Here is a 27747-nt window from a genome sequence, read left to right as displayed (position 1 = left end):
ATGAGACAGACAGAGCACTGCAGAGGGAAGGTGATTGTGTCAGACTCTGTGTACAGCTGGCAGCTGATGCCAATAAGTAGTAATTGGCCCCTTGCTAATGGATCAAAGGAAGGCAATTATGTCTCTCTGCACTGTCAACTAGCTCAGTGGTTCTCAACCTGTGGGTCGGGACCCCCAGGGGGGTCCTCAAATTATTTTGGGGGGGTCCCCAGATGATTAACTTAATGTGCAACATTGTTTTCTCTCTCAACAGTAAACAAATCAACATAAAGTTTAAGTGTATAGAGGGTATCTGCACATTTCGAAAGTGAAAAATTAAGGACTTTTTAATACCTCTAAAATGACAAATTAAACATTGGCCAAATTGTCAAATATTAAAGCCAGAAATTGTGAAAATAGCCGATCTACATGCTCACAACTCCTCGCGTTGCGAGGCGTTGTGAGCATGTAGATCTGCTATTTTCACAATAGAACCGTGTTATACAAAATATACTTCCTCAACTCTTCAGGGTCGGGGGTCCCCAGTTAAAATATGATTATTTTGGGGGTCACGGCCTGAAAAGGTTGAGAACCAAGTGATAGAATGAATAGATTTTTTTTTTCTTCTTAATGCCTTGCCAAAAGATCGGATCGGGAAAGATCGGGATCGAATCGGAAGCAATAATATTTGATCGGTATCGGATCGGGAGCAAAAAAACCCTGATCGGGGCATCCCTATTGATTAGTCACCTTTACAACGAGGTACAGCTTGGGCATTCGAGGCATGAGCTACACAGCCAAACGTGTGGGTAGCGCTGACCATGAGCTACACAGCCAAACGTGTGGGTAGCGCTGACCATGAGCTACACAGCCAAACGTGTGGGTAGCGCTGACCATGAGCTACACAGCCAAACGTGTGGGTAGCGCTGACCATGAGCTACACAGCCAAACGTGTGGGTAGCGCTGACCATGAGCTACACAGCCAAACGTGTGGGTAGCGCTGACCATGAGCTACACAGCCAAACGTGTGGGTAGCGCTGACCATGAGCTACACAGCCAAACGTGTGGGTAGCGCTGACCATGAGCTACACAGCCAAACGTGTGGGTAGCGCTGACCATGAGCTACACAGCCAAACGTGTGGGTAGCGCTGACCATGAGCTACACAGCCAAACGTGTGGGTAGCGCTGACCATGAGCTACACAGCCAAACGTGTGGGTAGCGCTGACCATGAGCTACACAGCCAAACGTGTGGGTAGCGCTGACCATGAGCTACACAGCCAAACGTGTGGGTAGCGCTGATCATGAGCTACACAGCCAAACGTGTGGGTAGCGCTGACCATGAGCTACACAGCCAAACGTGTGGGTAGCGCTGATCATGAGCTACACAGCCAAACGTGTGGGTAGCGCTGACCATGAGCTACACAGCCAAACGTGTGGGTAGCGCTGATCATGAGCTACACAGCCAAACGTGTGGGTAGCGCTGACCATGAGCTACACAGCCAAACGTGTGGGTAGCGCTGATCATGAGCTACACAGCCAAACGTGTGGGTAGCGCTGATCATGAGCTACACAGCCAAACGTGTGGGTAGCGCTGACCAATCATTTGCCAAAATGGCCTGCAAGTTCTGCTGGCATTCACTCTCGTTTTGGGCTTCCCTGAAACCGAGCTTAACATTATATTAACACAGTGCAAAAATGGCCAAATTGTGTTTTTAATTTTCCTTGTTACTGTGGGAGATTGCAAACATTCAATTTACCAAGCAACAAAGGTGAACACCAACAGAACACTATATTGCAGGCCTGCCAGGCCATTTTGACAAATCTTGGAGAGGCGCTACCCACACGTTTGGCTGTGTTGCTTATTCCACGAATGCCCGATGCTTACAAGCTGTACAAATTGGTATTATTAAAGTGGAGATATAATGGACCAAAGTCTAGTTTCCTTACTTTTTGTGCTCTGTTTATATACTCTATACAGATCCATCTAAAAGTACAGTAGAAGAATATTGTCTGGAAACATTCCTTCTGTAATATAATTGAGACATTTTAAATGTCATTTATTCTAGATACATTGCGCATGCAGTGAAATATTCAAAGCTTTTTTGTTTTAATTTTGAATTGTTATGGCATACAGCTCATGCATATCAAAAATACTTTATCTCAAAATATTACAGGAGACTCAAAACAAGGATTTATAATAGAGAAATGTCAACCTTCTGAAGTCAACAGTTGCTTGAAGTTTCCGCAGTTAGTGATGACTTGGCAAGCTATGGCATCTGCTACATTTTTACACAATATTCTTTTTAGTATGCCGTGTCGGTGCATTCAGCAACCTTTTTCCATACCTTTCAACCGACTGATCTACCGACGTCATTCGAATGCCAGTCTGTAGTGACCTGTAGCAGAGATGACGGCTAATGTTGGGTATAATGTTGACACTAGTGCAGGGGTCTTCAACAGGGGGTCCGCGGAGGTACTGCAGGGGGTCCGTGAAATTATTGAGTGAAAAGTTTTATTTTTTTGTATGTTAAAAAAAGAATCATGATTCTATCCATTTTGAATAGCTTGAATACATGATTACTATGCAATTGACAGATTGTTGATATTATAGATATTGGTTCAACTTCTCAGTTAATAAGTAGTATGTTTAGAAATGGTAGTCGTACGGCCCACCCTGCTCGCTGTAACTTGTACATGTTTAAAATATAAAATATGTGGTAGCCCCGACCCCCCCCACCCTGCGAGGTGGTAGGGGGTCCCTGCTCCATCTCCCCATCAGTTTGGGGGTCCCCGGCCTGAAAACGTTGAAGACCCCTGCACTAGTGCATTCACGAATAGTGATTTTTAGCATTCTAATTATTCGACCTCAAAGTATTCGAATAGTGGAATATTCGACAGGACTGGCCAAACTGTCAAATATTAAGTAAGCAAGGACACGAACATTGTGAAAATAGCAGATCTACATGCTCACAACGCCTCGCGTCGCGAGGCGTTGTGAGCATGTAGATCTGCTATTTTCACAATATTTATCTGCGGAACCAAGTCACATTAAATGTAATACCTACAATTCCAAGTGCTTGTCAGGGTGGGGGTCCGCAGTTCAAATATGTTTATTTTGGGGGTCACGGCCTAAAAAGGTTTGAGAACCCCCTGGTATAGAGCATTAACAAATTCATCCACCAGGGGCATTGACAACTCATTCTTATGACTTCCTTTCTAGCCAAACGTTATAAACTATATACCGTACTTTTTAAAGAGAAAATAAAACTAAGCGAATATTCGACTTCGGTGAACAGCGTCGAATAGGGACTTTGATATTCGAATATTGTAATATTTGGTGAATGCCCTAGTTGACACGTGACCTGTCTCTCCCCTCCTTGCAGCAAAAGGTCCAGGCGTGCTTCCGGGCGTGGGAGGACTGGGCCGTCTACCCAGAGTCCTTCCTCATCTCCCTACAGAACATCTTCCTGGGTCTGGTCAAGGCTGACGAGGTGATGGAGAAAGCTGAGGTACGTCGACGTTTGGGATGAAATCACACAGGATGGCCCTAACTCATTGATTGTTAACAGTTCTGCTGCCGTTGACAATCCTCACCGTCACTGAAAGGGTTAAAATCATGGTGCCGTTGACTGTGAGGACTGTGAATCTTACTGTATGTAATTACTGTACTGTATATATCGGTAATGTTCACGATTTGTTTACAACGCACATCGGGCGTGCACGCGAAGTGAACGTCCTCCATAGTAAATCCATTGAGAGGCCCATAAAGAGACTTCAATTACTCAAAAGAGACATTTTTATACAAAGGGTGGCCTGCATACTGTACACAATAGACTCGGGCTGGGCGCAGCCATGTTTCTCTTCTGGGCTCACAATCGTTGCCGTCAAGTGATAATCCAAAAAAACAAAAACAACCCCCTTCCGGCCCTTCAAAATAATAGCGGCGGCCTACGGAGAAAGCGGCGCGGCACCAAGGCACCAAGCATCCCTTCAGATTAAAAGGCAGTAGATGTGTTAAGAAGAAAGGGCAACTTCCGCGGCTGCCTGCCGAAATCTTCGTGCCGCGTGTCCATCCGGTTTTCGATCAAACCTAATTCATCTAAACTCAATGAGAATGAATACAGCTACTGCAAAACATATCACTAGTTCACTAACTTCAAACAATCCACTATAATACTTTTTTTTTTTTAACCAGATACTGAATAGTCTTAAAAGGCCTTGAACTCCTTGGCACCTTCTAGATATTTAACAGTAGTGTACGGACGATACCTACTGTATGTTTTTGATTATTATCTTTTTGTGGATGAATAAGAGGAATATATGTGAGTAAAAAAAAACATATATTTGAGGAGGAGGGGTATCTGTCTGGATGCAATCTGGGAAACCATTGGAGGAAAGAAAAGAAAAAAAGAAATAATAAAAAGAAACATGCCCAGTTCTCCTAGAGACCTTGGCACAGCACGTCATGTTCCTGGACGGGATTGGCACAGGAAAAGTGTTAATAAAAACAACTCTACACCTTGTAATGGGAGTTGCCGACAGATTCAGCTGCGGTCTTGAGAGATCAGTCTGGATGTGTTTTGCTCTGCAAGAATTATCAGTAGTTTTCGTCTACAAAACAAACACTGCTCCTGTCCGTCCCTTCGATAGGAGGAGTCTCCGGACCTGGACGGTGCTCCTCTGGACGGCCTGCCTCTAGATGGCGCTCCGCTGGACGGCCTGCCGTTGGATGGCCTGCCGTTAGACGGCCTCCCCGTGGCGGACGACCTGGACGGCGCCCCCTTGGGGTGGGACCCTCTGGACGGCGTTCCCGTCGACGACATCGACGGCGTTCCGCTGGGAGCGGCCGCCGCCACGGACGACCTCGACGGAATGCCCTGTAAGAGAAGTGATTTAACTCTTCTACTGTCTAAATGTCCATATATAGACTTAATATTTGTTATTTCCTCTGTCTAAATGTCCATAGATAGACTTAATGTTTGTTATTTCCTCTGTCTAAATGTCCATACATAGACTGTTTGTTATTTCCTCTGTCTAAATGTCCATACATAGACTGTTTGTTATTTCCTCTGTCTAAATGTCCATATATAGACTTAGGGCCGATTGCACCAAGAGGATTACATAAATCTTAGTTTAGGGTTAATCAAGGATTCGTTGATCTAGGATTTATTTTAAAGGTGTGTTGCACCACTTAATTTTAAGCATTGCTTAACACATCGGTGATTAAATGCTTAACCTCTGATTAAAACTTTAACCTGTGATTAATTCATTGATTAAACAAACAGGAATAACCTACTCTCTTTAGCCTAATATTTTCACTTTTGAGAGAATGTGGGCAGACCTATGTTACAAATAGCTCATGCAGAAAAGATATGCGTTGTGTAGTGGACAGCGTTGTCCTTGTGGGTTTATATATCTACTCCCTCACACAACATCACTCCAATAATTTCTTGCAGTTTACCATAAAGCAGAGAACATGACACGGCGCGCATGGGGTTCAAACTTTACAAGCCAGCCATGAAAAACTGAGAGAAAAACATTTTTGTTTTTGTTTTTTAGCTGTGACGAGTTCTGTACACTTTTCACAACTTTTTGCTACTGGATTAAAAGATAAACCTCAATTTAAACCAGGCTAAGGCTTAATCTGTGTTAGTGCAAACTGCCCCTAATGTTCATTTTCTCTGTCTAAATGTCCATATGTAGACATAATGTTTGTTATTTCTTCCAGTAGACGATGGGAGCTCTGTGCTGTCCACTGTAGCTCTGTCTAAATGTCTATATATAGACTTAATGTTGTTATGTTCTTCCAGTAGATGACGGTTCTGTGATGTCTACTGTAGCTCTGTCTAAATGTCCATATATAGACTTAATGTTATTTCTTCCTGTAGATGATGGCAGCTCTGTGCTGTCTACTGTAGCTCTGTCTAAATGTCCATATATAGACTTAATGTTATTTCTTCCTGTAGATGATGGCAGCTCTGTGATGTCTACTGTAGCTCTGTCTAAATGTCCATATATAGACTTAATGTTATTTCTTCCAGTAGATGATGGCAGCTCTGTACTGTCTACTGTAGCTGTCTAAATGTCCATATATAGACTTAATGTTATTTCTTCCAGTAGATGATGGCAGCTCTGTGATGTCTACTGTAGCTCTGTCTAAATGTCCATACATAGACTTAATGTTATTTCTTCCAGTAGATGATGGTTCTGTGCTGTCCACTGTAGCTCTGTCTAAATGTCCATATATAGACTTAATGTTATTTCTTCCAGTAGATGATGGCAGCTCTGTACTGTCTACTGTAGCTGTCTAAATGTCCATATATAGACTTAATGTTATTTCTTCCAGTAGATGATGGCAGCTCTGTGATGTCTACTGTAGCTCTGTCTAAATGTCCATACATAGACTTAATGTTATTTCTTCCAGTAGATGATGGTTCTGTGCTGTCCACTGTAGCTCTGTCTAAATGTCCATATATAGACTTAATGTTATTTCTTCCAGTAGATGATGGCAGCTCTGTACTGTCTACTGTAGCTGTCTAAATGTCCATATATAGACTTAATGTTATTTCTTCCAGTAGATGATGGCAGCTCTGTGATGTCTACTGTAGCTCTGTCTAAATGTCCATATATAGACTTAATGTTATTTCTTCCAGTAGATGATGGCAGCTCTGTGCTGTCTACTGTAGCTCTGTCTAAATGGGAACAGATGGGCGACGGCGAGCCTTTCTCTCAAGGTAAAGTTACCCTGAACACCTGAACACCGTTCCTACACGTCTTCTTACAGTCAAATAAAAGGAACGGTCAATACTAATTGTTGTTAATTTGAGACTATATTGATGTTAATATTTTGAAAATGTTCCAATTGTTCTGTTGAGCAATTTTGATATGCTGTTTAACTCTTGAATTGCCAAAAACGTCTTTTACACATTTTACAATGGCGTCAGTTGCCCAAAACGCCTTTGACGCCTTTTGTATTTTTATTTGCGGTTATAAAACAATCCAAAATCGGATCACCGATTCCGTTCTGGGTCGGTAACCCGGAACCAGATGTGCATTTTCTGGCCGCAACAAGCTGTTTCTCTGTACCCTGTTTCTGTTTCTGTTTGCTTGCTTTGTAAAGACAAACTGGCTAATGGTAGCTCAGATTCACTCATATATATACTGTATATATATATATATATATATATATATATATATATATATATATATATATATATATACATACATTTTTTTTTTGCATTCGTGAACAGCGTGCACAAGCGTTGTGTAAGATTTCATGTCACATCGTGCACGATGGACACGCACCCGCCCACATTAAAAGGCAATAAAACCATCACAATTAATGTTTACATGTACAGTATATAATTTCTCTATTTTGTCCCCAGCGAGGACAGAGTCCAAATGGGACAGTGTGGTGGAGAGAGACAGTGAGGAAGACATCAATGAAAGGTGAGCTTTCACCTGCTCTCACCCTGATGATGATCGTCAGGTAGCATACACACACTTTAGAAGGCAATGGTAGCCGATCAGGAGGGAATATGGGAAATGGCACAGATCCATGTTGATGACATGACTGTAGAGATACTGTGTACCGCTTTGCGTGATTTTAGGGCAAAATCTGTAGGAGCAGTGTCCAAAAATGTGTTTTTCAAAGATCAGCCTGATGGTGGCGCTAGATCATGGGACAGATGCATGTTGATGACATGACTCTGGACATACCGTGTACCGCTTTGCGTGATTTTAGGGCAAAATCTCTATGAGCAGTGTCCAAAAATGTCTTTTGCAAGAATCGGCCTCATGGTGGCGCTAGAAGAGGGACATGTGAGAAACGAGAGGTGGAGGTTGTGGTTTGGCAGCCAAGGAGTGTGTGTGCAAAGTTTGGCATGGATAGGGGCAACGGTGGCAGAGATATGAGAAGGGCAAAAGTGTGACGTGCATTATCCTGGGGAGGAACATTTGACAAAAAATAGCTGATCTACAAGCTCGTAGATCTGCAATTTCTTTGGCAAAGAGATTTGGTAGAGGGTGAAAAAAAAAGAATGTATCAATTATGTTATTTCCGAGTACCAATTGTAGAGGGTTTAAATGGTACTGGATATGCAGCTCAGTGAATACAAGGTGAATTGATCCCAGTGCATGGAGGATAAATTACATCCCCACGACACGATTATCGTGTGTTTTTTTTTTTTTTTTGCGATTATGGTCCCATTCCTAGTGGACAGTCACTCCTATAGATCACATTTGAAGTTGTAAATCTTCCTTTTTTTTACTATTTGTAAAAAAAATCTCTTGAAATGATTGATTCAATCAATTAGTTTGATTACTGTTCCCTTTATTTCTGTCTCGCTCTCCCTCCCCCCTCCCTCCCTCCCTCCCTTCAGTTCGACCAATCACGGCACAGAGGGCGGGGACTCGGACAACGACAGCAGCGACGAGGACCCCGGTGGCGGAGCGGGGAAGTACGACAGCGCAGACTTCCACAGTTCTCTGAAGAGCTTCCAGACCAACCAGCTGAAGAGGAAACGACTCCGAGAGCTGGAGGCAAGTAGAACACAGTAACAGACAGTGTGACGGTAGCCTCACGTAGCCAGTAGTAGAACACAGTAACAGACAGTGTGACAGTAGTCTCACGTAGCCAGTAGTAGAACACAGTAACAGACAGTGTGACAGTAGTCTCACGTAGCCAGTAGTAGAACACAGTAACAGACAGTGTGACGGTAGTCTCACGTAGCCAGTAGTAGAACACAGTAACAGACAGTGTGACAGTAGTCTCACGTAGCCAGTAGTAGAACACAGTAACAGACAGTGTGACGGTAGTCTCACGTAGCCAGTAGTAGAACACAGTAACAGACAGTGTGACAGTAGTCTCACGTAGCCAGTAGTAGAACACAGTAACAGACAGTGTGACAGTAGTCTCACGTAGCCAGTAGTAGAACACAGTAACAGACAGTGTGACAGTAGTCTCACGTAGCCAGTAGTAGAACACAGTAACAGACAGTGTGACAGTAGTCTCACTTAGCCAGTAGTAGAACACAGTAACAGACAGTGTGACAGTAGTCTCACATAGCCAGTAGTAGAACACAGTAACAGACAGTGTGACGGTAGCCTCACGTAGCCAGTAGTAGAACACAGTAACAGACAGTGTGACGGTAGTCTCACGTAGCCAGTAGTAGAACACAGTAACAGACAGTGTGACGGTAGTCTCACGTAGCCAGACAGAGAGCTGGAGGCAAGTAGAACACAGTAACAGACAGTGTGACAGTAGTCTCACGTAGCCAGACAACTATTCCACTCTCTACCAATGCTATATACAGACATCCCAAGTGTCCCGGAAATCAGTGTCTCCTCCCGCACACCCGCGAGTGGCACTGAACCTCCCGGAAATCCCGGCCGCTCCCGCAAATGCTTGCCATATCCGTCTGGATCCGGTCTAGAACCGGATCTGCGACCCGCGATGCAAATAAAGGTGTTCTCATTCGTCGTCGAACTGTCAATCTTGCAGCCTGTGCGACGCACGGCAGCCTGCAGGCAGGCTGGTGTGTGTGTCTCACTGTGAGAGTGACAGAACTTTCTCCCAAATAGGTAAGAAAGACATCATGCTATAAATTAAACCGATTATATTAAGCCTAGAACGGATGCACGCGTGCAACTTTTGGTCATTTTAACATCGAATCAGGCTTTTATGAACACCCTGGACAGCCCTTCAGGTCCTCTCCACACACACACACCCATTGTAACTTCAAACTCCATTTTTTTCTATAACTTTTTTCATTTATTTTTAATAATTATTTGGGGAAATAAAAAAAAAAAAATACAATGCAAAATTATTACAAATAAATGAAAAACGTTATTGAAAAAACACGGCCTGCTCACGTATTAGGAGGGTAGTATGAGTCACCAGAAAACATAATGGGTATTTTTAATGAATCTACCATGGTTAAAATTGAGGTTGAAGTTACAATGGGTGTGTGTGGGGAGAGACCCTGGGCCTGGAGGGCCGGATAACATTTACATCAAATATCTAAATATTGAATCAAGCAAATTAAAAACTGTTCAGGGTCAGGACTCCAGGGTGCGACTTAATTTCATAAAGTGCGAGTTAAAATGTAACCAGGTCGCACGAGCGCGACTTGAAGCAGGATGAAAAAATCCCCGAACGAGGATCTCTTCTCTCTCTCTCGCCCGCTAGCTCTGCCTCTCTCCCTGCTCCAGTCCTTGCCCCTCCCCTCCCTTCTCTCTCCCTCTCTCATTCAGTCACACAAACGGGGTGAGGAGAGATGGGAGAGATGCACACACGGACACACTCAAGCTAGCGTCGCATGAGCTCCTCGCTTCTCACGTGGAGTCACACAGACAGACTCTCTTGCTCACTATGGATAGATCTCAGTCATTCTCACATACATTTCTTTGTATAACCCTGCTTTTTCTGTTGTCATCTCAACCTGGATAATTTATATGGGGCTGTGGGTTTTTTGCTATTAGATTAGCTTGCCTTGATTAGCTATCGCTCGTGATTGTTTTCAACCGTAGGTTACATTAAACCTACTGTTACTGTGCGCATTGGGGTTGAAAACAGCTGTGGCTCATTAAATTCCTCAGTGCCCAAAATGCGCATTTTCACTTCTAAGTCAATTCGTTGAAATTAACAGCACCTGTAAACTTCTGTCTTTAGCGTAGCGTAGCGTGTGTGTGTGTGTGTGTGTGTGTGTGTGTGTGTGTGTGTGTGTGTGTGTGTGTGTGTGTGTGTGCGCGGGCGTGCGTTGGCGTTTGTGCATGCCCAAGTGAACGTTTTCTGTTGATACTGTATCAAGATAGCTACTTCCTAATATCTCCTCTTGAAAATGACTTCTACTTCACTCCAAAACCATAAGGACATTTTTATTTTTCTATCCTGAATGGCAGCAGGCCTATTATGGCATATACTGTTGTCTAAGTAGTGCAATCATGCAGCTGAAAGTCAAAGTTCTAGGTATTATATTGCCTTTGTTAGCCTAGATAATTGTATTTTTTTTTTTACTTAACTCATTGAGTGCCTATCCCGAATTAGTTCGGGATATATTATCGCATCCCAGAGTGCCTATCCCGAACTAGTTCGGGATATTAAAAAAAAAAAATTGAAAAAAAAAATTTGAGAAAAAAAAAAAAGAATAATAATTTTTTTGGACCCCATCAAATCTAGTGAACATGATTTCAATCGCGATTTTGCATGTTCCACCCCCATACAACCCCATCTAACATACAGGGCAGCCATGTTTGTTTACATAACATGTAAAACATAATGGCGATTATCTCAAGAATGCCTGAACGGATTTTTTTGTTTGAAAGCTGTGAACAAACTGCACAAATCCACTCCAATGCAATCCAGGATTGCATTGGATTTTTTAGAGCTCATTCTTCTCTGTTTTTTTCCCATGCATGAGGTGTGCAAGGTTTAATCATGGCTAAGTTGACAAAAATAAGGCTTCTAAAATGCTTGGTAGCCAATAGCTAACTTAAAGCTAACTTCATCCTCTTCCTGTACATGCACAAAGGAAAGTGTTCAGGCAAGTCATGGCTGCAGGGCTTCTGCATATACCAGCATATCTCTATGTGATTTTCTATGGCCACTGTGCACCCTCTAGTGGTGAAAGGGTGGCACTAAATGAGTTAAGAGCATCATCAACATTATATTGAATATCGAAGGCTTTCCTAATATCACAGCCTTAATGCTGGCCTATTTTGTCAACTACTGCTGCTCATGCAGAGAAACCTGAAGTTCAGATTAAATTAACACAACTATCATCAGCATGATAAGGCGATTGATTGATTGATTGATTGATTATTTTATTAGACAAATATGGAGAACAGTACAAGTATAGCCAATAGGCTACAATAGAAATGTAGTACAGTACAAGTACTGTTAAACACCCTGCCTAAAAGGAACAACCCAAATAAGTCCTTTTACTGTCTTTTTTTACGTTGGAAGGTATTAAGGCTATATATTAATACCACGCTATAAAAAGAAAAAGGTGGTGCTACCTAATTTCAGGTGGTGCTACCTAATGAAAAGGTAGGTGGCACCAGTGCTACCTGTGGGTCTGGAGCCCTGTTCAGGGTGTTCAAAAGCCTGATTAGATGATAAAATGACCAAAAGTTTTTTCGAAAGTGGAATATCCCTTTAATTAATGTGAGTACTTATTCAATCACTGATGTAAAAGCGACCTGACTTCGGATAAGCGGTTGAAGATGAATTGAATTGAATTGGATTGCCTATGATTCTTCTTCGGTGGTGTTGTGCAGGTGAAGATGAGGAGCATCATTAACTCACTTACTGCCAATTAAAAATGCCCTCGAGTGGCATTAGTGCCAGCCCTCTCCATAGACTTCCATGTAATTTGTAGTGCACAGATCATGCACACCTATGCACAGATCATGCACCATGTTTGTGCAGGCTGTTCACAGCTTTCAAACAAAAAAAAAAGATTGGAAATCCGTTCAGGCATTCTTGAGATAATAGCCATTATGTTTTCCTAAAATGTAAACAAAGATGGCTGCCATGTTTGATAGATGGGGTTGCTATGGGGGTTAAACATGCAATTTTGCGATTTCTATCATGCCTACTACATTTTTTGGGGTCCAAAAAAATTTTTGGAAAAAAAAAATTTTTTGAAAAAAAAAAAAAAAATATGTTTTTTTTCTAAGTAAAAGTCGCCCAAAGTCGCTTGGCAGGGAAGCCCATAGTGAGAAAGTTGCTCTAAAAGTCGCCTGGCACTGTATGAGTTAACCTTCTTCTTCGGTGGTGTTTTCAGGTGAAGGTGATGAAGCTCCAGGATGAGTTGGAGTCTGGCAAGAGGCCCAGGAAGTGTGGGAGGACCGTGCAACAGCAGGTGGAGCACTACAGGAACAAGCTGCTGCAGAAGGTTGGTTCCTAGTTCCTACCCGCTCCTGTACACAACGGTTCTCAACGCGCGGTCCGGGGTCCCATCTGGGGGTCCTTGAAGGGGCCTCCTGGGGGTCCCAAGCAAAATGTGTCGATACAGCGTTGACATCAGTTTAACCACTTTAACCCTATCTTCTATTTAAGCTGTCAAGAAATAGCCGACCAACAAGCTGACAACGTGTTGTAGAAGAGCTGTTTTAGTTTAGCCTTTGAGCATATGGCACGGCGCGGTACGGCATGGTAAAGACCAGGTTCAGCTGGTGTTTCCACCTCAGCCTGGTCCGGTTGGAAACACACTGATCAGCCTGGAAGTTAACTCCTTCACAGCCAAGGCGCGAGTTTCCCGTGTTATTTCAGTACCCCTATATTGCCACAGCCCGAGTTTCATCAGCCATTTTGATTTTTTTCTTTTCTTTTTTTTTTTTTTCAAAACAAATTCCAAAAATGCCTAAAATGTATTAGGCATGATCGCAATCGCGAAATTGCATGTTTAGCCCCATAACATCTTTCCAAATGGCAGCCATGTTTGTTTGTTTGTTTTGTTTGACTTTGAAGGCTTCTATCTCATGAATGCCTGAACGGATTTTTTTGTTTGAAAGCTGTGATCTAGGCATGGGCGTGCACGATCCGTGCACAAAAAATTGTTCCGTGCACTAGAAATATAGGAACGTGGCAGTGAGGAACTTGGGGGCCATTTTGAAAAAGCAATGAATGAGTTAATACCAGGCTGGCCCAGAAAATGAATGGCACCTTTGTGTGTCCCGTTGTCCCCCCGTCTGTCCCCCCGTCCCCCCGTCTGTCCCCCCGTCCCCCCGTCTGTCCCCCCATCCGCAGGAGTTTGACAAGGACCAGGAGGAGAAGCGGGGGAGGTCCACGTCCCGGTCCAAGGAGCGCTGCAAGGAGGACAAGAGAGGAGGAGACAAGAGGAGGAGCGAGGAGGACAAGGACAGACGGAGAGGCAGGAGCAGAGAGGACTCGCCTGTAAGGTGAGAGACATCGCCCGTTAAGGGACTTTATTATCCCCTGTAGGCCATCCACACTCTAGCACTTATCCTTCTCAATTGAAATGTATGTTGACAGGCCTTGATGACATTGTAATGACAGATTTTACACTTGGTTGTGTGCTGAAAATAGTAGATCTACAAGCTCACAACGCGCTGCGTTGCCACTAGTGGTGTAACGACTATCAAAATGAAAACAGCTAAAATCTAATCGTATCGTTTGATGTTGTATCGTATCGAATCGGCAGTGCAAAGAATCGATTGTATCGATACTGCCTACTTGTGCATTGCATTTAGCATTTTCAAGAAGAACATTTTAAAAGGAGGGGTTTAATTACTTTTCCTTTCCATAAAGCTACATTGGTCTATCAATAAATGTGTGTAATCTCTGGGTTCATTCAAGGTGCAGGTTTTGCAATATACAATGTCCATGTATTTGGCAGATAATCACTGTGTTTACTTATTTATATCCATAATAATACATGTTTCCCTTAAAAACCTGCACCATCCACACCTTTCACACAGTATTAATTTCTTTGCTAAATAGTTACTATATCGATTTTAAATCATTGAATCGAATCGTATCGCCATGAATGAACCAATATCGTCAACCATGTATCCTGATATGTATCGAATCACTATTAAAATGTATCGTTACACCTCTGCCGTGCCGCGACGCGTTGTGAGCTTGTAGATCTGCTATTTTTGCACACACCTGAGAGCAACCAAACATAAAATGACTCTTCTCCACTAATCCCTCCCTAACGTTTTAGTCTAGTTTTTCATTAGTAATTGTCAATTATATATAGTCTTAGTTTTAGTCATCACAGCTTAGTTTTTATTTGGTTTTTATTTAGTGTTCGTCAGTGAAAAAAAGTCGACAAACATTTTTCGTCAGAGTTTTAGTCGACGAAATCAACACACCACAACGATGAAGACGACGATAGCCACAAACAATATCGGCATCGATGTATATGGGGCGCTGGGGCGTGTTCTCTCCTCCGCGTCATCAGCACCCACAACCCTAGGTGGGGTTGGCGAAAGGGCCTTTCTGTGTGGAGTTTGCATGTTCTCCCCGTATCCCCTAGGGTAGATACTAGTGATGCGCGGATAGGCTTTTGAAGTCATCCGAATCCATCCGCGCAAATTAATTATCCGCCCATTATCCAACCGCATTAATTATATCATCCAATTTATAAATCCACATCCATCCTCATCCGCAACTTTAATAATACTTTTTTTAAAGTATTATTATTATTATTACCCTTATTATTAGGCTAATATTATTTTCTGGTAGGCTATTCCCTGTTAGTTTTCTTAGTTGTGCGATCACAGAAATGCATTGATCTAGCCTACGGAATGTCTCCGTTCGTCTTTTTTCTCTCTTTTTTTTTTTGAGTCGGTGCTGCGTCGATGCAGACAGACATGCAGGCAGACAGACAGAGTCAGACACACGAGAGAGAGAGCGAGGGAGAGAGCGAAAGAGAGAGGAACAAACACAACTTAGTGGGAAGTTTAACTTACCTACTGTACAGTACTTTACAATATGGACTATGGAGCTGAGAGAGATTCACTTTTTAGCGCAGCGACCAGAGGTAATGAGTGTGACGATGCATGCCGTGATGCTGTTGCCTTTAAGTGGACACAGCTGTTTAGTTTTATCGTGGACTGCACATTGCCTCATGAAAAATGATGGTTACTTTACAAATTATACAAAATAACACACACTAACACAGACACAAGCATACCTAGATTTAGCTTTTTGTTGATAGATATATTAGGCCATAATTAATTTCCTGCATTATTTCATCCGCGGATATCCGAAATTAATTAATAATTATATTTGATTGATCCAAATCCGACTGCACCGCGGATCACCGCGGTCCACCGCGGCTAAAACCGCTATCCGCGCATCTCTAGTAGATACCCTCACAAAAACATGCAGTAATCCTGGTCTCAATAATGCCTCCCCCTGGCCAGCTGGGGCGCCTGATGGAGGGGAAAGGAACTGGTTGGAATAACGTGTTCCTTCCACGCGCTACGTCCAACCGGGGGAAGCTTCCCCCTGTCAGGGGATAAGAAGCGGCCTGCTCACTCCTCATGCACTGAAGGAAGCATGAGCTCAGTTCGGGGCTCTTCCCAGGTTGGCAGAGGGAGAGCAGAGCCCAGGATTACAAAGCTTAGGCAACTGGCACTGAGTGAAAAAATGGGTTACAAAATCATGGGATAAAAATATAAAAAGAAAGTGTAATGGGGAGTAATGGGAAAAAGGTTTGAGAACCCCTGGTATAGAGCATTAACAAATTCATCCACCAGGGGCATTGACAACTCATTCTTATTCTTAGAAAACAAACACACACACACACAAAAAAAGAAAAGGCGAATATTCGACTTCAGTGAACAACATCAAATAGTGACTTTGATATTCGAATATTTGGTGAATGCCCTAATGAGAACGGCTCATGTTTCAGTGCACTAAAATATCATTTCTCTCTCTCTCTCTCTCTCTCTCTCTCTCTCTCTCTCTCTCTCTCTCTCTCTCTCTCTCTCTCCCTCCCTCCCTCCCTCCCTCTCTCTGCCGTTGTGTGATGATGACATCACAGAACCACCAAGTCGCCGAAGCGCTCCAAGCGCTCCAAGTCTCCGTCTCCGGACAGGAAGTCGTCCCTCAGGTCCAGATCGCGGTCGCCACATCGTTCCCACAAGAGCAAGAAGAGCAAGCGCTGACCTGTCTGTCTGTCTGTCTGTCTGTCTGTCTGTCTGTCTGTCTGTCTGTCTGTCTGCCTGTCTGTCTGTCTGTCTTTTTTGTTCCGTTTCCGTTCGGTGCCGAAATTCTTCCTGGTCGCTCAGCTCGCCAACTTCCCGTTCTCCTCCTCCTCCACTAAACATTTTAACGAACTCTTCTTTAACTAATTAAGACTGATTGATTAATCGCTAAATCGTGTTTAGCGACCCTGGTTCCACGGGCAGAAAGCCCTGTTTATCGTCGTCCCGATAGAGATTTCTGGAAATATTAATATTAATTATTTTAAGCCTGGAACCAAACCTGAATGCCTTTTATTTTGCGATTTACTATATTATTTTGGACACAGAATCAAATGGAGCATTAAAACAATTAATATAAAACATTTTCGGAACTAAATCTAACCCAGTGAATGAGCGGTGCAGGCTGCTCAACAGCGCCCCCGGGTGGCTGCAGCTGGTGTTCCCCTACTCATAGGGACAGACAGACAGACGTACACACTCAGTCTAATGTTGGAGCGGCAGGCACCGCTCATAAATTAATGGGCTTTCAATCAGTGGAACCGGTAAAACACCGCTACTGCTATGCTCTATACTAGCCTGGGATTCAGCTTGCTTACGCTAGGTTCAGTGGAATTTAGTTTTGTCGCTTCGCGTCTCACAGTCTGGCAAGCCTCCGTATTTCCGAATGTCGTCGCTGCTGATCGGCTGTCGTTCCAACGAATCAGAGCAGGGTTAGGGTAGCTACGTCATCAGCCAGCGCCGCTCTAGCCTTGCCTTTCTCTCTGTTGACAAAAGCATCGCTAGTTCGAGACTGGAGATACCTCCACATCGGTCTGTTACCAAAGCAGAACACTGCTCTGCTTTTAGAGCCGTTAAATGTAACTTATGAAAGTTAATACAACTTTTTCAATCACAACAATGTTGTTATCCGCGGCCCGGGGAATCTTCCCGCTCTGTGCAATCCCATTGCTATGACGACACACCAGTGTTATTGTCCCGCCCCCTCTCCGCACCACAGAGAAATCGGAAGCCGCAGGTCGTGTTCACTCGTTTGGTATGTCCCGCCTCCCTTGGAGATGGGCTAGCCTTACCAGATGCGCGACGGTGGACTGTAGCGCCATTTAGGGAGGGTCCCGGGAAAAGACGTGCAGTGATTGGCCAGAGGCACTTTGAGTGATGCTTCACGCCCAAACATTATTTACTATTCCACTCGAACGCCGGCGAGTCGGCTCAAGCTGACTTCACAACGGCTCAAGTCCAGCTTGAGACGGTGTGCCGCCCATCGTGGTTTGGTCAATAACTATCCTTGTTTTCTCAAATAAAGTAATGGTGGCGTCCATGTGTTCTTAGTTTTGCAGGGCTTCCCTTGCCACAATGCCGCTACCATTGCCCGTTACGCTGGCCAGACTGAGAAGCTAAGTGACAAAACAAACCCACTGAACGTAGCGTAGCAGGCTAGCTCTATGCAGCGTTTCTCACACTTTTGACATTTCAAGGCCTCCCCCCCCCTAACTCTGACAGGGTACGGTTGTCAGAGTTACAGTCGTGCAAAGGGTCACAGGAACCCTGAGAACCACTGCTCTGTGAGCTTGTAGATCTGCTCTTTCTGAGCGTGCAGCAGGGTATGAACGAGGCCTCGCGGAGCCTGCAGACGTCAAGTCACAGCTTCCTCACTCTTGTCTTTTAAACCCTGGTGTCTTCACGCAGAGAATCAGCGCACAGTCGTTCGTTTGTTTTGTTTTGTTTTGTATGATGAAGTTTGAACATTGTAATTAGTTATATACTGTATATTTTCTTTGTTTTAAACGTTTTGTTTTAAAAATGGAAGATTGAACAGAATGTTAGGTTGGTTCTGTAAAAAAAGACAAATAAATTGTTCCCGGTGGTGATTTGACTTCATAAGACTTTTATTTTTTACTCCCAACATTTTGACTGAGTGTGTATGCATATCTGGACCGTGTGTGTGGACCGTGTGTGTGCATTAGAGGTCTTCGGGTGGGTCTGAGATCCGATATTACCCGGGATCCGACCCAGTCCGAGCTGGGTACCGGGTCCATTCACAAGCAGTGACCTCGGTGCCGGGTCGGAGCCACTACCGTATGCCCCGGTTCTCTGGCTATGAGAACGGCGGTTCCATCGATATCCGAATGGACCCGGCGATTGGCTGTTACATCTGTCAATCACCCCCGCACCCCCCTTTTTTCTCCTCCAGTCAGTGTTATTGGCTGCCTTGCTGCGTCACGTGACTTGTCAGGAACTATGTTGGCACTAGTGTTAATGATAAACAAAACACTATGCTCTGCTGTGACATAAATGAACAGTGGATTATCATTAACAATGGCTAAGAAGAAAGATTACACATCTAAAGAAAACGTGGATTTATTGTTCCTGTCCGCATTGATTTACTGGGAAATACGTTAATGTCCAGGGGCGAGCAGCAACATGCAACGGAAGAAAGAAAAAGTTCATTTAATATTTAAACCTCTTCATGATAACGTTGGCATTCGGTCATTTCGGATCTCGGCTCCGGTTTCCGACATCTCTGCCTGGGTATGATGGCCGGTTCCGTTCGGATCGGCTCCAAAATGTCTCTGTGCCGCTCGGGTAACGGTTCTCATATTCCTAATAAAAGACGGGTCCTTTTGGGTCCGGCTCCATTTTCCCCGGGTCCACTTGGGTTCGGGTAGGTAAAATTGGATCTGTGAAGACCTAATGGTAAATGGTGCATTTATATAGCGCTCTTATCCAAAGCGCTTTATAATGTGCATTACATTCACCCATTCACACACACATTCATACACCGGTGGCGGTGGAAACCATGCAAGGCACCAACCAGCTCACCGGAGGCAACTTGGGGTTCAGTGTCTTGCCCAAGGACACTTCGACATGTAGACAGGAGAAGCTGGGACTTGAACCACCGACCCATGGATCATTGGCCAACCCACTCTACCTCCTGAGCTACAGCCGCCCTCTAGTGTGCATTAGGGCATTATGATGAGGATTTGGGAGACATTTATAGAATCGGGGTCAAAAATATTCAAGGACTTCAAAGACAAAACATGTGCCATTAACACTTTGGGTGCCAGCCTGCTCGCTCTGTTCTCGCATCGGAGCGCGCAGGCTGGCAGCCAGGCTACAATGTTGGCGGACTCCAGGGACGTGCTGGCCATTGGGAAAAGCGGGACAACTCCCGAACGGCCGGTTCATTCCCGGCCGGTCCAGGCCGTCCATTAGGAAAAAAATAAAAATAAAATGTTGGCCTTCGTTCCATTTTGGGGGCTGGGCGGCCAACAAAGTAAATCGTCACTGTCGGGCAGAAACCTTGTATCTCCAAGTTTCAAATTGATACATTTTTCCGCAAAGCAAAGCCCTGCTTCATCATACAAGGCTGTTGCACAAAAGTAGTGAAAACAGCAGATCTACAAGCACACAACGCGTTGTGTGCTTGTAGATAGGCTGTTTTCACTAGTTTAAATCATTTTTAAAATGATAAATACAAAACAAACGGTTTTGGACATACAAGGTTTCCACCCGACAACGACGAAATATAACTCATGTACAGTAATTGGCCCACTGGCTTGTCACTTATCATGATCTGAAATGGCAAATCTTTGAGTAGCAGCAGCAGCGCTATAGAGAGAGATCTCTCTCTATAGCACGCAATGAGGGCCTCTACAACTCTTTTTCCCGGGCTGAATCAGGGGCCCAGCACGTCCCTGGCAAACTCCCCTGAACATCGACTGTCTTGCCAATGGCAGGACGCGTGACGTTTCACATGGCGACCCACCAAGGAATGGAACATCTGTACATGCATGCACACTAGGGCATTAACGAAAAAGTCGACAAGTCGACTGAGTCGACTTCATTACACAAGTCGACTCCCACCAGACAAAGTCGAAAGTTGAAAAAATATATATATACTTTATACTGTGAAAATAGCTGATCTACATGCTCATGTAGATCGGCTATTTTGACAATTTCTGCCTCTAATATTTGACAATTTGGCCAATGTTTAAGTTGTCATTTTAGAGGTAGCCTATTAAAAAGTCCTTAAATTGTCACTTTAGAAATGTGCAGATACCCTCTACACACGTGAGAAAACAATGTTTCACATTTAGTTAATCATCTGGGACCCACCAAAATAATCGGGGGCAGGGTCGTGTGTGATGTGATGACATCAAACGATAAAGCCGACTTCAACTTAACTTTTTACTGAGTCGAGTTGACTTGCAAAAATCACAAGTCGTTAATGCCCTAATTGAGATGAACTTCATTCAAATTAGATCTGTCCTTGTCAGCGTGAATTTTGCCATAGCGCGCGTGTCTTTAAAGCAGATTTTCTTTTCTGGGTATTTTCCTCCTGTATAGAAAGTCGATGAGAGCCCAACTTGATATGGATAATTCTATTGGTAACCTTCAAAATAAAGTTTGGTAATTGGTACCCAAGGCTAAAATCCATCGTTAGGTCCTAAAGAAGCCTCAAAAAAAGTTGGGCGCTTTTATCCGCTTCGTTTCGATAATGTCAAAAAACAGGGTTAAGCAACCACACTATAATAGCCTTAGCTGCACTCTCTGGCGCTCTGGACCAGAGCTATTATAGCTTACACAGAAAATAACTGTAATGTGAGGTTAGATGTGAACACCAGGGGGCGACAGTTGTCATCTGATGAACCAAATGACGCCCCTGGAAGAGGGATCCTCGAGCCCACCCTCACAATTGGCATGAGAAAACATACGTTTACATTGCCAAAGCAAGAAAAGAAAAAAACTGTTGAAAATGGGCCAGGCAGGGGAACATATAGACCTATACAGTTGGAGGGGGTACAGTACATACTGTGTAAGTTGCTCAACTGGTGGTCTGTAGCAGTATAGCAAACCGCGGTCGCGTCTGCTTTTTTCGTCCGTTTTTCGCCCGCGGACCGGGCCGTTAGACCACCGCGTCCGCCTCGCCTCGCCGAGACGCTTTCAATGAGGTCTCCCGTGTCCTACGAGCAGCGGTTGAGTTACATGCTAGACTCCTCCAGTGTAAACACTGCAGTGTACTTCCTGAAGGCGTGTTTCCTAAACCCACCAGAGAGCCCGGCAGTGTATGATCTGCGCTGTGATTGGCCGGTAGTGTATCATGTGTGTATGATCTGCAATGTGATTGGCGGATGATGCAGATGACGTCATTTTGCCGAGAAATCCCGCCCCTGTCAAGGCTAAGTAGAAAACATATAAAGAAAAGGCTTTTGGGGCTGAAATGAACGGAGTGGGGGTTCTAAAACTTTAGCGATTTAATAGTTAGGACAATTTTAAGATATGTTTTATAAAAAAAGTTACATAGTATAACTTTAAATTTGGGACAGAAAAGCAGCATTTTAAGTAGTGAAAGGGAAAGAAGCTACACATTTATTAAAATGCGTTTAGCAGCTCTGTTTATATTGTGCAGTAGGTGTTGCCACCCATATCCATCACCCACCCACCCAGCCCAAGCAACCATAGAAACGGAGGGGGAAAAAATTAAATGTACTTCTTAAAATAAATGTATCATGCCTGTTGCTAAGGTATGGCAACATGACTGGTGTTTCGCGCGCGTGCAAGACACCAGTCATGTTGCCATACCTTTTTTTCTGAACTGACGCCACTGGGGGAGGGGAGGGGAGGCACAATACATGCGCATGGGCGAACAGAGAGAGAGAGAGGAGAGAGAGAGAGAGAGAGAGAGAGAGAGAGAGAGAGAGAGAGAGAGAGAGAGAGAGAGAGAGAGAGAGAGAGAGAGAGAGAGAGAGAGAGAGGAGAGAGAGAGAGAGAGAGAGAGGAGAGAGAGAGAGAGAGAGAGAGAGAGAGAGAGAGAGAGAGAGAGAGAGAGAGAGAGAGAGAGGGAGAGAGAGAGAGAGACCCAGGTCCGTGAAGTGAGCTGCATTAGCGTGAAGTGAGCTGCATTAGCGTTTCCGGCCTGGGAGACGGCTGCAATAAACCAAGCTCCAGCCTTCAAAATAAAAGGTCACTAAATAATGTTTATTTAAAAGACACAAATGTATTTAAAAAATACGTGTATGATGTATGTCTCTATACTAATGTACTTCTAAGTGTCCTAACACATTTTCCAGGTTCTTTCAGATTGAAATTCGTGGTATGCGGGTTAGGGTTAGGGTTTTTTTTTACCCAGAAACATTAATTAGCATTCTGTATGTTCGTGTAAATGCTTAATCTATGTTATGAATGTGCATATCATGGTAGAATTACTCGTCTTTCAACATTTTTCAATTGCCTCAGGGGTAATCTTATTCTGAAGAGATCGGCACCGGATGTCTTATTACAGCTAACGCTAATGCAGCTCACTTCACATAGGCGAGACATCCAACCAACCCACCCACCCTCCACCAGCCCAGAAGAGACAGGAGACCAGAGAATCATTCTTCTAGCAGCCAGGGGAGGAGTGGGCGAGGAGAGAGAGCCTAATGGCGTCTAGTAGTGGATCTTCTACGGATGGATCGGCATCAGGGGGGTCCGCGATGAACGGCGGACCACCTCTCCTCCACCACCACCAGACCTGGAACCCCGGAGCCATGGGCTGCATGCAGCAGCAGCACTATCTCCAGCAGCACCACCACCACAGCGCCGGGCCCGGTGGTGGTGGTGGTGGTGTTGGGGGGTCCGCCGCCACCGGGCCCTGCGCCGGGGCCGGGGGGTCCGCCACCACCCGCGCCAGCCTGGAGCGCGCGCTGGAGGACGCGCAGAGCTCCGGGCTTCTCAACCTCAGCGGGAGGAAGCTGCGCGAGTGGCCGGCGACGGGGCACGATCTGACGGACACCACGCAAGCAGGTGACCGCTGATTTCCTCTCTCTGGTTGTTCTGTCTCGATCTTTAATTGCTGTTTTCATTGGTAATATAGCAGGATCTGATCTGCCCTCGCTCTGTCTGACATGCATTAAGAGGCTTTAGGGAACCCCGATTTTATTTTAAATGTATTTTATTGTATTTTATTTCTGCATAGGCGGAGATAAATGCATGTCTACACCTTTATAACAGAGAAGCAGGCTTCCTTTGCTTTGTCAAAGACAGCATCCACACGATACCAGATAAACAGTATTATATATATATCTTCTGCTGCAGAAGACAAATGGCATTTTAATAGAGAAATAATAGCCTTTCTTTTACTCTTGAGAGTGTGCATGGAAATGGAACCAAATGGACCCTTTTCGGGTCCATTTGGTTCCATTTCCCTGCACACACTCTCAAAGTCACAGATATCTAGAGCAGTAGGTCACTGGCTTATTCTCTTTTTATCGTGCCTTATACGTGCAATGTTATATAATATAAGCATGCGTGTGCGTGTGTAATGCGTTGATTTGACTGATAATGACAGCGACGACGCCTTTTTGTGCGTGTTTTCTGCTCTAAATGCACTGTAGGAACAGCTATGGATGGATGGATGGATGAGAGCTACACCCCTAGCTTAGCAGACACGCAGTCTGACTGTCTGCAATGAGCAGCCCTTTAAATGCACTGTGTGTGTGTGTGTGTGTGTGTGTGTGTGTGTGTGCGTGTGTGCGTGTGTGCGTGTGTGCGTGTGTGCGTGCGTGCGTGCGTGCGTGCGTACAGGAAGGAGAATTGAGCACCTTTGATGTAATATTATCTATCTGTCTGTCTGTCTGTCTGTCTGTCTGTCTATCTGTCTACCTACCTATAGCTACCTGCTAAGGCTGGGCAATATATCGAAAATGTATCGATACCAAGGTATCGACATGCAAGGTATACATATATATGTATATACATATATATGTATATACATATATATGTATATACATATATATGTATACCTTGCATGTCGATACCAAGGTATCGACATGCAAGGTATACATATATATGTATATACATATGCATACATATTGACAAAGGCGGCTTGAAGTTAGGTAGGCCTATTGGTGTGTCAAATTAATTAACAGACACACTATGCATGCAAGCAGCACATGCAAAAAAGCAGTCCATCTGTAACCAGGTGTGGTTATTTCAATTAAAAAAAACATTGTTGGAAAATGGAAATAAGGCATTTAATGTATTTATTGCGACCAGAGAAAGCTGCTCGAGGTGTCCGTGCGTCAGTCAGTCAGTCCGTCACACCTCACACGTCACACTTTTGCCCTGCTCATATCTCGGCCACCGTTGGCCCGATCCATGCCAAAATTTCCACACAAACTCCTTGCCTGCCAAACTACAACCTCCAAGGACCCCCAGAGTTCCAGGGACCCCCAGGTCCCTGGGGGACCCCCAGGTGTAAAAAAAATACCAAATGTGCAAAAATTACCAAATGACCACCCCAACGGGGCTGCTCACGGGGAATTCCCGGGGACCACCCACTCCTGGTGCTCCAGAACGGATGCAAAAGTGGTGGCGCCCCCAGTGGAGGACCCCCTGCCACTGCAGCTCACATAAAATGCCGTAACTCGGGCTAGGAGCGTCCGGGAGAGCCGGGGCCGGTACCTAATCGTCCGCCAAGGCAACGCGGACACCCCACCCCTCATTTCTCACATGGCCCTCTTCTAGCGCCACCTACAGGCCGATTTTTAAAACACATTTTTGGCCACTGCTCCTACAGTTTTGGCCCTCAAATCACGGAAATCACTACACAGTATGTCTACACTCATGTCATCAACATGGATCCGGAAGTTTTTGGAAAAACAAATTTTTGCCCTATTTGTGGAGATAAGTGACCTACGGTCGCTTATCTCCCGATTAGGGAGTCTTACTGGTTCTATGTGTGTACTGTGCAGTGTGCATGCATGGATATGCTATTCATTATCTGGGTTAGGCAGGCAGTGGACCCAAAGCAGAAAAAACATTGAAAACTATATAATGCAATTGTTTTTACTAATATCGTGAGTAATATTGATATCGATGCATTCAACAACGTTATCGAATATCGAAGGTTTTCCTAATATCGCCCAGCCTTACTGGGGCATGATTAGGCATGATTATTAGAACACTATTGGAAATCTGACAAGTTAAGGTATTTTACAATATTTATGTTACAATTGCTACAAAATTTTGAAGGATAACCAATAGATCTGGTAACGATTCACATTGTTTTGATTGATTGATTAAAGACTTCATTAGAAGTTTGCATAGGAAAAGGTACAGTTTCATGACGGTACAGTTCACTGGTACAAGGTCTACTAAAAGGAGATCCTAGAAAAGACTACGCTTATTTCCATTAGGAAACCATTGAAGTATATCATATAACCATTGAATGACAGACGGATAGAACACAGTAATATGCAGTAGGTATAGTAAAATAAAAAGTAAATAAAAATAAAATAATAAACAGTGCAAAATATATATACAGGAGGTAAATACAAAGAAGGGTCAGGGGAGGCTGGGCTAGGTTTGTTATTGCCAGTTGCGAACAGCTGCCGCCTGTAAGTGGTTTTTCAGGGCGATTTTTAAAGGATGCTAGGGAACCACACTCCTTTAGGGCCTTCGGTAGGGCGTTCCACATTTTGGTTGTATCGTGCATTATATTCCCCCCACATTTTGGACAAAACTACACATCATGGTTTCTCTATCTATGCTCTTGCATCCCCGCTCTGTGCGTTGGGTTACTGACTAATATAGGTTGTTTTGGTGAGGGCCAGTGAGCTTTCAACAGAATCCCCTTGGGACGTGAATGACAGGAGAGGAGAGGAGAGGAGAGGAGATGGGGAGGGGAGGGGAGGGGAGGGGAGGGGAGGGGAGGGGAGGGGAGAAGAGGAGAATAGGGGAGGGGTGGGAGGCGCGCCCAAGCCAAGCATTGCAGAACAAGCACTAGCATGCATGTTGTTAACTGGAGGATTGTTGGTGGTGTGACACGCAGAGAAGCTGAACACACAGAGAGCCATGCATGCAGCCGTCCGGGGAATGAAATGCATACAGTATACAGTATATATAGATATAGGCCTGTATCTTCCATGTGAATCACACGGTGCGTTTAGCTTATTTATTGTTGTTTATGATCATATCCAGAAGCAGCTCTCCAGGACAAAAGACAGTGTCTGTCTGTCTGCCTGGCTTGTTGTTCCAGCCTATAGGCTAAGAAGCTAATTGTAAATTGTACAGGGGATACAATTTACAATTTGGACATTTAGCAGACACTCCTTATCCAGAGCGACTTACAATAAGCAAGCTAATACATCAATACATCACATGGAAAGAAATAGAAGTCTGTCTGATATAACTCTGATACAGCGTACACATGGAACCTGCGAGAGCCAAGCCCCATTTGGTTCCTAATTACGGCTATCAATCATTTTAGCTGCCTGGGGGGAAACCCTTCAGAAGACTCCAGGGGGTCCACGGACCCCCACATTAAGACATCAGAGAGCCATGCAGACCATGCTCTATCTATGATGCTACAGTATGTATGGACCAGTGGTCCACTAGTCTCTCGATTACAGACTTCTGCATTGAGCGACAGAACTGTTCCCTGACGATGGCTAGCCAGATTGGTGGTCCACAGACATTTCAGGTCCAGACCCAAAAGTAGAGATTAGACGTTTGCCGGGGGGACCCCAGACAGGGGTTGACACTAAGGTCTCAGAGGCACTTGCCCTTTGGGCAAGTACAGGTCATGTTCTACTTGCCCGAAGGTAATGCCCACTTGCCCGAAAAGTAAATCGTCCATTATAAAATGATAGGTACGATTTTAATTACCGCTCAATTTAACACTTATTTCTTTACTTTCTGGGGCTGTGCGATAAAATGTCATACCTCAATACCTCCAAATCCAAATACCAAATACTTTAGCTATGATTGAATATGTCTATGGTTTCACACTTGTTATTTTATATTTTTAAATGTTGCAACAGTAAAAACAGCACATTGTAGGTAAAAAGCGCTCTTATTTTACATTCCACAGACCAGAAGACACAGCGCACTGGCCACGTTCAGGTGTTTAGACAGATATCTCGTGTTGTGTTTGTAGATGGTTGTGTTCCCTCTAAAATGAGCACTTGCCCTGTCGGGCAACCTGAAAGCCAACTTCACCTGCCCTGACGCTTTATTTACCTGCCGGGGGCAGGTGAGCAAGCCTTAGTGTCAATGCCTGCCAGACTATCGAACATAGCAGATCAACTAGAACTGCC

The 27747-nt window shown here is 44.3% G+C and overlaps 2 protein-coding genes across 5 annotated transcripts in view; both read left to right on the top strand.

Moving 5' to 3' along the window:
* Positions 1-27747, top strand: part of LOC308305102 (U2 snRNP-associated SURP motif-containing protein) — a 269713-nt gene that overhangs the window by 31913 nt on the left and 210053 nt on the right. For 2 of the 4 annotated variants that reach the window (XM_080749768.1, XM_080749767.1), the window contains 8 exons: positions 3364-3489; positions 4631-4859; positions 6634-6714; positions 7366-7429; positions 8362-8521; positions 12769-12879; positions 13734-13885; positions 16504-18465. In XM_080749768.1, coding sequence (XP_080605894.1) covers positions 3364-3489; positions 4631-4859; positions 6634-6714; positions 7366-7429; positions 8362-8521; positions 12769-12879; positions 13734-13885; positions 16504-16627 — 1047 coding nt within the window. In that variant the 3' untranslated portion in view covers positions 16628-18465. Of the gene's footprint in view, positions 1-3363; positions 3490-4630; positions 4860-6633; positions 6715-7365; positions 7430-8361; positions 8522-12768; positions 12880-13733; positions 13886-16503; positions 18466-27747 lie in introns of those variants that run through there. The other 2 variants (XR_013963086.1, XM_080749769.1) reach the window with 2 other exon arrangements.
* lrch2 (leucine-rich repeats and calponin homology (CH) domain containing 2) overlaps positions 23142-27747 on the top strand; it is an 88323-nt gene continuing 83717 nt past the window's right edge. Inside the window, exon 1 of the mRNA XM_080749771.1 lies at positions 23142-23452. Coding sequence (XP_080605897.1) covers positions 23143-23452 — 310 coding nt within the window. The 5' untranslated portion in view covers position 23142. The remainder of the gene's footprint in view (positions 23453-27747) is intronic.

The sequence above is a fragment of the Nannobrachium achirus genome, assembly GCF_963921795.1.
Source record: "Nannobrachium achirus genome assembly, chromosome: 19".
In the NCBI taxonomy this organism is placed as follows: Eukaryota; Metazoa; Chordata; class Actinopteri; order Myctophiformes; family Myctophidae; genus Nannobrachium; species Nannobrachium achirus.
Note: the sequence above shows the minus strand (reverse complement) of the source record. Positions and strands in the feature narration are given on the sequence as shown.